This window comes from Quercus robur, chromosome 7 (genome assembly GCF_932294415.1).
Source record: "Quercus robur chromosome 7, dhQueRobu3.1, whole genome shotgun sequence".
In the NCBI taxonomy this organism is placed as follows: Eukaryota; Viridiplantae; Streptophyta; class Magnoliopsida; order Fagales; family Fagaceae; genus Quercus; species Quercus robur.
In genome coordinates this window covers 10,762,791-10,776,738 of record NC_065540.1, presented here as the reverse complement: position 1 = coordinate 10,776,738, position 13,948 = coordinate 10,762,791, and the positions used below count along the sequence as shown (strand labels likewise).

At 33.9% G+C, this 13,948-nt stretch overlaps 2 protein-coding genes across 2 annotated transcripts; both read left to right on the top strand.

The window, feature by feature from the left end:
- Window positions 1-3,408: 3,408 nt before the first annotated feature.
- LOC126692200 (IAA-amino acid hydrolase ILR1-like) lies at window positions 3,409-7,691 on the top strand. Its single transcript, XM_050387725.1, has 5 exons — window positions 3,409-3,835; window positions 6,073-6,198; window positions 6,283-6,597; window positions 6,987-7,115; window positions 7,202-7,691. Exons 1-5 carry the CDS (start codon window positions 3,485-3,487, stop codon window positions 7,619-7,621), a joined length of 1,341 nt encoding a protein of 446 aa, XP_050243682.1. The 5' UTR covers window positions 3,409-3,484; the 3' UTR covers window positions 7,622-7,691.
- A 1,587-nt stretch (window positions 7,692-9,278) lies between these two features.
- Window positions 9,279-13,781, top strand: LOC126692202 (uncharacterized). Its single transcript, XM_050387726.1, has 2 exons — window positions 9,279-9,548; window positions 13,403-13,781. Exon 1 carries the CDS (start codon window positions 9,323-9,325, stop codon window positions 9,509-9,511), a length of 189 nt encoding a protein of 62 aa, XP_050243683.1. The 5' UTR covers window positions 9,279-9,322; the 3' UTR covers window positions 9,512-9,548; window positions 13,403-13,781.
- The last annotated feature ends 167 nt before the right edge of the window (window positions 13,782-13,948 follow it).

Sequence of the window (13,948 nt, the reverse complement as noted above, 5' to 3'; positions counted from 1 at the left end):
AAAACGTTAGGGGTCCTTAGAATGATGAATAATATTTCATTATTTCTTGAGTTTTCCAATACATTTGGTCCTTTCTCCACTGGGATATGTTACAAGGTCCAAACAAGTTCAAAAGTCACAAATTTAGATAGTTCTTTTAGGTTTCTAAAATTTATGAAGTTTGAATCCCTTTGAATTCAAGTGTATCCCTTAGTATCTGTCTCAAGATCTCCCACGGAGTTTTCCCTCTTTTTTCCCTTTTTGAATTCTACAGGAGTTTTTTAAGGGATCTTTTCACCCTAATTCACTATTGCTGATCGATTTTTGTTGTTGACTCCATCCCCTTTTATAGTGCCTCCCTAGGGTTTTTGGTGTACCATTGGTTCCCTCCATTTGCTGTCTTGGGTACCAGAACCAATGTTGTGTCAGCAACATTGGTGGTTGGTCCCTTCCTTATTTTCTCATTATTTCCCTTTTTGAGGTTCACCCCCCCCCCTCCCCAAAAAATCCCCAGTTGACTTTCCCCTTTTGGGAGGTCTTAGGGGCTGACTTTCAATTCCCTTTTTCCAAAACTTTTAAATGCTAATTTTCAGATCCACTTTTTGGGCTGTTTCACCTTTTGTCATTTTCTCTAAATGGACAGATTCTTCTCTGTCAAGCTGAAAGATCCTCAACCACCTTCCTGCATTCCTCGAGGTACTAGGCTTTTTCTTTTGGAGTGTTGATTCCTAAGCCATCAACCTTTTTTTCTGAACCATGGGCAGTTGATGAGACATATCCACCTTCGTTCTTTGTGTCTATGAGCATGCTCCCTTGAGTTGTCCTAATCCCAACTGACTTCTTTTTGCATATCTCGAGGATCCCAGGCTTCTAGGAATCCCCAGGTATCCTGGTCTAGTCCTTTTCTAGGCTCCCCAGCAAGTTTTCTTTACAAGGGCTGGGTTGAATTTCCTTTTTTCCTTTTTCTTTATTTTCTAAGGTCCAAAGCTTGTCCATTCATGGGTTTGGACCTCCTCTCACTTATCTTAAGTGGACCTTGATTGGCGGATTTGGGCCTTGTCCCTTCTTTGAAGGCCCAAATGGATTCTTTTTTCTTAAATTTGTAAAATTTTGGTCCTTGACACATTACTTGTGATATTTTGGACCTCAACAAAGTGCAAAAAGACCCCTAGGTTTGGGTCAGTTGCAAAACCTTGTGTTATCAATTTTGTATTATTGACCCCAACGCTTAAGAACTATTTAAATTAACCACTCCATCTCAATTCCATTAACTATAATTGATAGAAAATTGTCATGTGTTATGCACATATTGTTTTAAAAATGATTTTTTGTAATAGTAGAGTGGTAACATGCACACCATATGACTCTTTTTTTGTTTTCTTTTTTGGTTATAGTTAATGGAAATTAAAATAGAGTGATCAATTTGAACAATTCTTAAACCTCAAGAATCAATAATACAAAATTGATAACTCATGAAATCAGTTTATTGCAACTAACCCTAACTTAAGAGTTCTTTGTTGCATTTTGACCTATACTTATTATATATCTCTAAGCACATTAAATATTCTTCTAGGCTTTGGTGATCTTTTGATTGTGATTTGTGGACTAAATCATGACTCATAACATTGGATTCAAATGCTTGGATTTGATTTCTTGGGTGACGATTTTTCCACCTCACCAATTTGTACAAAAAATCATATAAACCATTTCTTTTTTGGATGGTTTGTATGTACAAATTGACGTCATATTTGTGATGAATAATTTTTAGAAAAAACGTTATTTTCCCCTAGTCTCCTTTCTAGATTATAATATATCCTCTAGTATATTACGATTTACAATTAAAACAAACCTTCTATATTCTCAGAAATTTTATCCATTCGGACACCGGACACGTAAATAAGAAAGATTAATGCTAACGCTATAAAATTAGACTTTATTCAATTTTTCATAATACATAATTAGCACGTAATTTTAAATAAAAGAGGGCAGACAAAGCAATTTGCAATCCAGAAAGAACTGCTTACTCAGGCATGAGTACAATTTTTGAGCTGTAATTATTTCCTGTCAGATCCACATGCACTTGGTCTTTTTAGTGGCAAAACAAAGAGTACATTTGGTATATTGAATGTAGATTACATTAGGAATAATAATCTTTATTACTAGGAATAGAAGATATTGTAATTGAATAACTATTACTATTCATAAATTTGGTTGTTAAGAAAATTTTATATTTTTGGAAATATATTAATTTTAAAACATATTATATACACTAAGGAATAGCTATTATATCTATTTTAAGGAGGAATACATATTTTTCAATTTAAAGAATAGTTATTCTAATATAATAACTAATCCATGTAATAAAGATGCAACCAAATGACCGAATTGATATTACATATGAATAACTATTCCATTACAGGAACTATTACAGCGTATCAAACATACCCAAAGTTACAATTTAAATTTCCAACAATACTCAATATATAAAAAGAAGGTATACCCTATATCAGGTAAGTGTTTTTTTTTTGTTTTTTTTTTTTTTCTCACACAGCAAGTGGATCCAACTCATTTATTCTAATATATACGACAAACAATGAATTTCAATTCCACTTTGTTAGTGGTTAATTAATGGTTACTATATATAAGAGGAAGAAAAAATGATGCATGAAAAGTCGTTGTAATTGGTGGAACCAAATATTTCAATTCTCATACAACACGTTAATAAAAAAGAGTAATGCTAAGCAATTACACTTACCAATTTTTCACCATTTTTCATATACTTAATTAGCACGTAATTTTACTATAGAGGGTAGAAAACATTTTCAATCCAGAGAGAAACTTCTTAGTTCTTACTCACGCATGAGTACAAATTTGAGCTGTAATATAATTTCTTGTGATACTGACAGCTCTTTTAGTGGCAGGCCCCCAAATAAAAAAAGGCCCCCACTTGTAAAAAAAAAAAAAAAAATTATATTTATCTATATATTTTAATTACAAAAAAATATTTTAAGTACTTTTATTGGTCAATAAAATGCATTAAAAAAGCCACATCGTATCTTAAAATGCAGAATAGTGCACAATAATAGTGCACACAACATGATAGGATAAGATTGCACAGTGCACATAGCATTGTGCAGTCTTGTCCACAAGTCCCAACACATTACAGGACCTAAACTAAGCTGGCCCCCACACGACCCCACACTAATTAATAAGTTATCACATTTTTTTTAATGTAAACTCTTACTTTATCAATTATTATAAATTATCACACCAATTAATTATTTGATGTATATTATATCAACTCATTCGTATCATAGTGATACTAATTTATTGAACCATGTAATAAATTAATTTTTATTTGTACAAATTTAGACTTTAAAGTTAAAAAAAGAATCCACTTAAAATTTTCGCCTAAGGACCCCAAAATTGTTGAGCCGGCCCTATTTAGTGGCAAAAGAAAGTTATTTAAATTTCCAACAATACTCCTCAAGTTACATTGCAAACAATGGATTTCATCACTCGGTGGTTGTTGCTATCAGCATTCTTATTCCAGTCCTGGGCATTGGAGGAGTTTGGTTATGGTTCAGAGCTGAAGTTTTTGAGTCAGGAGTTGTTGGAATCAGCGAGAAAGCCCGAGTTCTTTGAATGGATGAGAGGGTTAAGGAGAAGAATCCATGAGTACCCAGAGCTGGGGTTTGAGGAGCACAAGACGAGTGAACTCATTAGGACTGAGCTTGACAAGATGGGAGTCGAGTACAAATGGCCTGTTGCCAAGACTGGGGTGGTGGCTTCTATTGGGTCTGGAGAGAAACCGGTTTTCGCTCTCAGAGCCGACATGGATGCTCTCCCCTTACAGGTTCTCTCTCTTTTTCCCATGCATGTCACTTTTTTTTCCTTTTTTTTTTCTATCTTTTTGTGTGGTCGACACTGATTAGTTTCTTGAGAATCGAAAACTTAATTGCTATTGAATTGTTGTTATTCCTTGTAGTGGTGAAACTAGGAATTTTGAGTTAAGGGGGTTGAATTATTGGCAAAACTTCATCCATATTTGAGAAATCAATATCATAATGTTATAATTAAAGTATCATATGAGTTTTTTTTTTTCCTTGATAAAATCTTGAAAATAGGAAATTTCAACCAAATTGCATATATTATCAATCTTGAATTATTTGAAAGCATTAATTGGATTTGAAATTGAGCTAAAAATTAGGGGTTCTACACTTCTACTATTTACTCACAAAACTTACTACCTAATTATTTCATTCTATTGCAATTGTATATCAACTCTAAACTCTCTTCTTTTAGGAAAAATTACTAAATTATTTGATCTTGAGGGGGGCCAACTCCTTTTTTTTTTTTTTTTTTTTCATATAACCTTTAAATATTTATAAAATATACCTAAATTGTAAGAAAAAAAATTAAAAATTTTGGAGGGACCAAGGCACCCCCAAGCATACGTGTGGCTCCACCACTGATTCCTCGTATTATTTGTGGCTAATTCTAATTAGTAATCTTAAAATGACCCAAGGCATGGTTGTTATTGTTATTGTTGTTTTCAATTTGATACGTGCGTTTATCAACCATGGAAAATTAGCCATTTACCAAAGTGCAATTGCATGATGACAAAATAATAGAAGGGAAAGCTCTAATTGCGAGCATAGTTACCAAAAAAAGTTTCTTTTCTTTTTTATAGGAACTTTTTGGCCTTTGTTTTTTTTTGAACGAAAATGATAGAACTTTTTGGCCTTTGCTGAATGGACAATCTTGTTGATTATAAGTTTTAGAATTGAAGTTGTCATACATAGGTAGGCCGAACTACTCACAAGGAAGGGGGTTTATTAAAAATCCTTTTATAGTATGTATAACTAATGAACATTTTAGTTCATCAAAAAAATAATAATAATAATAATAATAATAATGAACATTTTAAAGAATTAGGGTAAAAAAAAAATTTTAAGTTCCCTCCTCCAAAATATTTAAGTCAGTCCAAAGATGCTCTTAAAACGTTATATTTTAAACCCTATAATTTAAGAAGTGTATCAAATTAAATATTCTAAAACCAAAAGTAACAAATTAGGCATTTAAGTTTTAAAATGAAAAAATTAAACTTCAACCTATTATTTTTGAGGTTCAATATAGGTTGAGAATTTAATTTGTTACTTTGGAAACCTTAGATTTAATTTATTACTTATATGAAAATAAAGAGTTTAGTTTGTAACTTTTTAATACATCATGTTTTAAATTGCTACTTTGGAAACTATAAGGTTTAATTTGTTACAAGTGAATTTTCCCTAAAAAGGCAAGGTTTTTTTCCTCTTGATTTCATTTTTTATTGTAAAAATTGGTATTTGTGCATCTATTAAAGTTTTGCATCATACATATCTTATAATATATAATAGAAGACAATTTGATCAATAATTTGTACTGAAATTGAAAATTTTAGAATTTCACTATAGAAATGATAAGAGATGAATTTTATTTTATTAAAAAAAAAAAAAAAATTCTCCTTAAGCATAATTTTTACAAGAGCTACCAACTTCTTTTTTTTTATTTCATATTTTTGAACATGTCTAATATCAAACAATAAATCTTTTGTATAATCAATGGCTTATCATTTTATATTTTTGTATCAAAACTCAACCCCCAAATAGAAAGTCCTGGCTCCACCCTTGGTCATACAAGTGCTTCTGTGATTCACTGGCTTAACTTTAGTATTTGTATCATAACACAGGAAAAAAGAATCAGAAAAGCTTTCAGTACAAATAAAGGTGATGCTTTTACATTAAGCCACAAGGGCAAAGCGGTATATGCCAAGCAATGATTCACTTGAATTTTCAATCTTTCACTATGATAGTAAAACAAGCCTATAATGCAGTGTGTTTAAAGGAGAAGAATATCTTTAGCTTAAAGAGCTTAGCTAAGAACCTTATACCTCAATTGGTATTCCCGCTATTTCCAACAAACGCCTATTGTCAGAGCACGTACTAATCATTTCCTTATGGCTATTTGATGATGCACTTAGTGCAGCTATTGTTTAATTATATGCTCTAATATATGTGTCTAATCCATGAAATCAACATTACCATTTGGAAGGAATTAGTAGATTGGGACCACAAGAGCAAGATCAAAGGCAAGATGCACGCCTGTGGTCATGATTCCCATGTAGCAATGCTACTTGGAGCAGCTAAGTTACTCCAGAGCAAAAGAGATGAATTGAAGGTAATTCTAATCTCCCGCAATCATCAGCAACAATAACAATAACAAAGAAGTTTTGTTCCTTTGCTTAAGCCAATTTTTTTTCAGGGAACTGTGAAACTAGTTTTCCAGCCTGGAGAAGAGGGTTATGCTGGTGCTTACCATATGTTGCAAGATGCTGCTCTAAATGACATCGATGCCATCTCGACTATACATGTTTATCCAACATTTTCTACTGGTGTCATTGCCTCACGTCCTGGTCCGATTCTTGCTGGTGCTGGGATCTTCTCAGTCACGATTCAAGGGAAAGGTGGACATGCTGCAGGCCCTCATGAGACTAGAGACCCAATTCTCGCAGCAGCCTTCTCAATCCTTGCTCTCCAACAGATTGTATCTCGAGAAACCAATCCTCTAGAGTCCAAGGTATATAATATAGTGCTCTTTATCTATGATTAAAGTGGTAGAATAATGGTTATATTCACAATTTTCTAATAATTCAATAATCTAAAAAGTGGTACTAAATTTGAACCTTATTTCCACTCTTACTCCCATTTAAAAAGTAACAAATTTATTCTAATTTGATCATTTTTAGATAATTTCACATTCATATTCCATCCATTTCCAATCAAATTTTCCAGAACCAAATCTCTAATAAAATCAAAGTTTGTCTGATATTGCCACCTATTCTGTTAGAACCAAATTTTGAGGGTTCATGACTTGAACTGATCCATTGACAGCAATAGTCTGCAGTACCACATTCCTATCAACAATATAAATTCAATAAATCTGATCCATTCCTTTGAATCATATAGGTGGTTTCCATTGGGTTCTTAAATGGAGGTCAAACATACAATGTAATACCAGAGACCGTGAAGTTTGGAGGAACTTTCAGAAGCTTGACCACTGAAGGTCTCTCCTACATTAAGGATAGGATCAAAGAGGTAAAACATGCATTCACTGTTTGACCTTCATAATTTTCTGTCATCACCACTCAAGTAGTAGATAACTAGGCATAATCTACTTACAGGTTATAGAGACACAAGCAGCTGTACATAGATGTAGTGCCATGGTGGACTTCATGGAGGACAGCGGACACAAGCATTATCCAGTAATGGTAAATGATGAAGCACTATATGAACATGTGAAGGAGGTTGGTGAGATCCTACTTGGGAAACCCAATGTGCAGCTTTTCCCATTGACCATGGGATCTGAGGATTTCAGCTTTTTCTCACAGAAAACAGCTGCTGCAATTTTTGTGATTGGGATCAAGAATGAGACTCTGAAGTCAGATCTGCCTTTGCACTCCCCTTACTTTTTTATTGATGAAGAGGTTCTTCCAATAGGAGCAGCACTTAATGCTGCTGTGGCAACCTCATACTTAAATAAACATGTTGAGTCTTCCAAAAATCATGGGTTTGTTTCCACTTCTCCAAAGGAAGAACTCTAGAACACATCACTGGATGAATGCAAACAAGCATAATAATGGCAATAAAACAATAATAGCAGCAATAAATGTCTGTTTATCATCATATCACAAATTGTAGATAGACATCTAGGATTGCAAGGATTTAGATCCTCTAGATTTCCTAGGATATTCTATCAAATAGATTTCCTTAAATCTTAACAATTCTTTAATAATTTAATGGTCTAGATTCTGCCATGTCAGCATTCCACTAACAATAATCTTAATTATTTTGTTTGCAACATTATTTTATTATTTTAAGAATATTGTTAGTGGAATAGGAATACTGACATAGTAGAATCTTGACCATTAAATTATTAAAGAGTGGTTAAGATTTAAGGAAATTTACTAGTAGAGTACCTTAGGAAATCTAGAGGATCTGAATCCGGATTTTGCAACCCTTTTCAAAACAAGGTATAGCCACATCAAAAAAAAAATTAATGAGGGAAAAAAACAATGTTGACAAAAACTATATATTTTTTAACAAATATATAAATTATAACTTTTGCCACAAAATTTTACGATAATGTTATTATTTTGTGAAGTGTGGATCACACAATAAGTTAGTTGTGTATGTCTTTTTGTAATGTTGTGATACCTAATTTTTTTTGTTTTCATTAATGCATATATTTTTAATGAGTAATGTGTAATGAATTACAAGCTTTACTTGGATTATATGTGTTCCATGTAATAGCAAAATAATGATCAATTGAACCCAAAAAAAAAAAAAATTAGGTTTCTTTTCCTGGCACTTCAAAGTTTTTTTTTAGGGGGGGGGGGGGGGTGTGGGTTGAGGTTTTGCCCTAGTCCATCTCTATTGTTATAACAAAAGGTCATTATAGGGGTGTGTATAGGTCAATTATGCAAACAGAATAATCCAACTTAACCCGATCTTCTTGAGTTGAGAAATCCCTAACCCAGTCCAATCTATGATTGCTTTAAAAGCCAAACTAAATGGGTTGAGTTAGGTTAAATTGGGCCATCAAGTTGGAATGATTCTGCCAAGCCTAATAAAAAAATTTTGAGTTTTCATTCAACTATTTAACCTCATTATTCAACAAATGATTACAATGTGAAAAATTGAGCCTACTATTCTAATCTTATCAAAACTAAGTTTCAAAGTACAAAATAATTAAAACTAATAAATTCTAAAATACATATATTTTTTTAAATTAATAAATAGAATTGAGTCAGGTTATTTAATTTGAAAAACTTGCAAACTCAAGTCCTATCCAACCCAAGTTTCAAAAAAATTTACAACCCAATCCACCAACCCACGCAAAACCAACCAAGTCATCAAATTCATCAAGTCAAGTCAAGTTAGGTTAATGGGTTAAATACACCTCTCTCTCTCTCTCTCTCTCTCTCTCTCTCTCTCTCTCTCTCTCTCTCTCTATATATATATATATATATATAAATATATATATAATATACACTAAAAAAAACCCTAAGACCAAAAAAAACTTTTTTTTTTTTTTTTTTGAAAGAAGACCCAAAAAAAAAAAAAAAAAAAACTCAAATTATAAAGAAAACAGTGGCAATTAGCATTGAGCTAAACACGGCCCAGTCCAAGGTCCAAAATCAAATGATCACAAACCTCGTACAGTTCCAACACTTTGACTTTAAAAGCCCATCTCTCCTCACCCAACCAAACAGTTCTCCGAATTCACAAAAAACAGTACAGATATGGTGCTGTGGTCATATCCACCAACGCCGAGACAGCTAGGCGTGACGGTCTGCTTCTTTGTCACCGGCGCTTCACTCTTGGCGGCTGGGATTCACCTCTCCTACGCCAACGTAGGACCCCAACAAGCTCGTGCCAAAGCCCGAAGCGATTTCGTCAAACAGAGCCTCAGGAAGCTTCTCGACGACTAGCTAGCTTTGTTTACTATTAACAACCACCACGCCCTTGGTAAACATTTCTGTCAATTTTTGCACTCTGAAGTATTGATTAATATAGCCTGCCAAAACACACAAACACATTTGTACTCTTTTTTTAGGCAAAAATATCATTTTGGTACATACAATTTGGTCATGTCATTTTAAACTTAATTGGCTCTAAGTTGTCTGGGAGTTGAAATAGCATGACTGTTTTCACTGCTATCAAATGTAAGGACCAAATTGATGGTGACCCACCAAGCTTTTCAAGTTGAAAATAACATGACAAAATTGATTTTTACTAAAAACCAAATTTACAGAGACCCCAAAATGTAGTCTTTTTAGGCAAACACATTTGTAGTTGAGAATGTTGGGAAAGTTCAGTTTATATATGGAATAAAGTTGGGGTTTACTCGATGAAAATAGTTGAGGCCTCAACAATAACATGTTGTGTTTCTGACTTTCTGGTGGCAATTTTAGCTGTGAACGATTCTAATATACCTTTGTGCCTTTTGAAGGTACTATGCTCATAACCATATATTTTGAGATGTTTTAATCTCCATCATTTCTTGAAGAATATAAAGAAAACGATAAATCTATTTACACAAAAAATTTCATAGGTTTTTTCAGAATTGCTAATAACTGTTACGATTAGATTAGTTAATGCAGGAGCATAACCAAAAGTTATTTCAATATTTCATTTTAGATTTTCTGTGGATAATTTCAGATTGTAATGTAGTTATTTGTTTAGTTTGGATTGATATTTGAGTTTGGTTAGGATTAGTTGTTCATCATTATCCTTTGTTTAGGATTATCGGATTAGTATTTGAAATTGTTTAGGATTATCAAATTAGTATTTGAAATTGTTTAGGATTTGTTTAGGAGAGTTTATCCTTATTTTTGTGATTCCTAAAAGGTGCATATAAAGCTCCGGATGATTTCTTTTGTATTCACAAACTATGATTATTATTATTATTATTATTATTATTGAGATTATTTGCAAAGATTGCATTGTGTTTGTTTGTTGGTGAATCCAAACACCTTAGGTGGGAAGCCTAAGGTCTACGGTGGGACTAATCTAAGTGGGAAGCCTAGGTTGTCCTACATCAACTTGGTATCAGAGCTCAACCCGATCACCCCCTTTCAGCAACCCAAAACCATGTCTGACTAGCCCAAACCCACACCAACCAGTGGGTACAACCCACAATCATCAACACTCCAAGCATGTCTCACAAGATCTTTGCAATTACCACCAATCAAGCCATCTCTGCTCAGAAACAAAGAACCCAAATTCCACCACAAAAGCCACAAAACCTATACTCCCACCATTCTTCCCAATGCAAGGGTCTGAAACTTAGAACCCTATTCCCTTCAAAGCAAAATCAATAACCCGTCACAGCAACTCTCACACCCCAAACCCATTTTCGATCCAACCCATACAAAACCACAGATTCAGATCTGCAAAACCCACACTACCAGGTCTGAAATACAAGAAGCCATCACCAATCTCTCCATGCCGCTACTCGCAAGCACCGATCTCCACCTTTGAGCACTGATGACAGCCATAATGAGTCCATGCTGCCTCTTCTCCGACAAATCCAGCGCTGCCCTCCATGATATTTTTTCTCTGTGTTACCTGTGTAGTTTCCTCTGAAGCCTTAGTTTCTTGTAGCTTAATTTTCCGTCTCTAGTGTTTTAAGTTGTAGTTGTTCTTGAATATTGTCATTTAAAAAAAAAAAAATAGTCAAAAGCAGAATGTTCCAGCAGATACATGAGGAGTCCATAGTCCACCTCTTTTGCTTCAGCCAAGTGACCCATGTCCAGGGCAGCACCAGGTCACTAAACCAGCCCAATCAAGGTCCAACACTTATTGCTCTAGCCGTGGGAATCATGTCCACTAAATGTTCATTTCAAATTGTTGAAAATCTATTCCTGTGAATCGTGGTAGTCTTAGAAGCGCCAATATTTGATGGACGACCAGATCCATGGACCCTCATCAATTGGCTAGATGAGATGGATCAATTCTTTGATCAAATATGTCTGCCAGATGCCAATAAGGTTAGGTTTGCCAGGTTGAAATTGAGAATTAGAGCTAGAGACTTTTGGCATAGTAGTATCGAGAATCATCGCAAAGGAAGGAGCTAGCCTGCCATAACTGATTGGAATGAAATGAAACAAATACTTAGAGAGAAATATGTTCATCAACCTCAATCCTCTTAGGGGAATTTTCTACACCACAAAGATAGTATTCAGAAAGAAAATACCTCATCCTTCCGTCAAGAACTCATCGCCGTAGCTCAAGACTTAAGAAAAATAATAAAGGTTTTGCTAGACTCTTCTACTTAGAAAAAGGATGCTCAGGTTCCACGAAAGACTAATGTTGAAAAGGAGGTACAAGTGCCAATAGATGATGTATCAACATTCATGCAACAAGAAGAACCTATTATAGAGTCTACATAAGAAGAGAAATTTCAACAAGTGAGAGAATATTTAGAGGGTGCACTTGATGTGGAGATTGATTCTAATGAACGTGCTACTGAGCCCTTCATGATCCATGAGGTTGATGAAGTCCAAAAGGTTGATACTATGGTTCAAGAAAAAATTGTGCATGTTCAACACATTGATTTTGTGTTTTCTATGGTGTCATGGAATTGAAGGTTATTCTACTCTCAGTGCTTCCTAGGGTGATTTCTAATTTGAAGGAAGTAGTACGCACCAAAGTCATCACCACAAAACTCAAGGTCGAGTTTTCTTAAACCAGGGGAATATATAATGCAAGAGCATAACCAAAAGTTATTTCAAAATTTCATTTTAGATTTTTCGTGGATAATTTCAGATTGTAATGGAGTTATTTGTTTAGTTTGGATTGATATTTGAGTTTGGTTAGGATTAGTTGTTCATCATTATCCTTTGTTTAGGATTATCAGATTAGTATTTGAAATTGTTTAAGATTTGTTTAGGAGATTTTGTCCTTATCTTTGTGATTCCTAGAAGCTGCATATAAAGCTCTGGATGATTTCTTTTGTATTCACAAATTATGATTATTATTGAGATTATTTGCAAAGATTTCATTGTGTTTGTTTGGTGGTGAATTCAAACACCTTAGGTGGGAAGCCTAAGGTCTACGGTGGGACTAATCTAGGTGGGAAGCCTAGGTTGTCCTACATCATTAGTACATAGTAAAAGTGATGTTAATGGTGATGTTAGATACTGTATTTGCAAGACAAGGTACATAGTCCTACTAGCTAGGATCACATTAGGATAAGGCTAGGTTTCTTATAAATGATCTCTAATGCATAGCATTGTATAATCAATATCAATTTAGTGTTTGCTCCCTATTTACAGGTGGATCCATATGAAATTGATAATCACAACTTACCATCTTAGCAAGTTGTGAAAAAATTGTGAGGAAAATTTGTGTCTCAAGCATTGCTTTAAGCAAAAGGCTGAGATTAAAATCATAGTGGGTATGTTACTCATAGCTACCATAGAAGAACTCTCTTAGCTGTTATCTCATATCACCTTGCTTGAGTTTTAGCATAATCCCTGAGGTTCTCGGCTTACAGAAAAAAGACAACTTAAGAATTACTTTATTGCATTGTTATGGGTTTTGAGTGTCAAAGTTGAGGCAGGATGGAGGTCCTAAATGGGAAATTTTTGGGCTTCACCTACTTTTGTGTGATTGAATAAGTTCATGGCTTCAGAATATTGTGCGTAATATTTGAATTCAAAACATAAATAAAATTGAAGCATTACTTTAAAACATTCTCAACTAAACTGGTTTTCCATCTGTTTGCAAGCTTTTTAAACACATAGATCCTATGGTTAATTTTGACAGTGTCTTGTGTTTTGATAAGTCATTTTTCTTTTGAATTTTGTAATGTTTAGATGGTAGAACTGCAAGCGCTAAGCATGGCAATAGGAATGCTATGGGAATGCCAGGAATGATTAAGGAAAACCCACTGAGAGCGAGAGGAATGTAGCAGATTTATGGCATGAGCAAGATGCTTCCTTAAAATAGTTTTTGAGGCTGTTTCTGAGAGGATTGGTCCGATTGAATTTGCTTTTGGACGATATCATCTCACAAGCACAAAAACAAAGCTCCTTTATAAGGGTGAAAACATATTGTTAGTGCCATCATTGTAGCAAGTGTTTGGATGCTTTTCTAAACCTCCTAGAAAAATTGATGTGTTTTGTGAAGCTTATGTAATTTCTAGGCTAAATTACATTTTTGGCACATAAAGTTTGGGACTATTTTCACTTTGTTTCTTTACTTTCAAAATTTTCATTTTGCCCTTTGTTATTTGTTTTCATATTGACCCTGTTGTCTATTTCCATTAGTACTATGATCGTCCATAATATGTTTTTCTGCTTACAACAATAAAATTCTTATATTTTAGATCTAGTATTTCATGAAATAGGTACAAGGCTTTT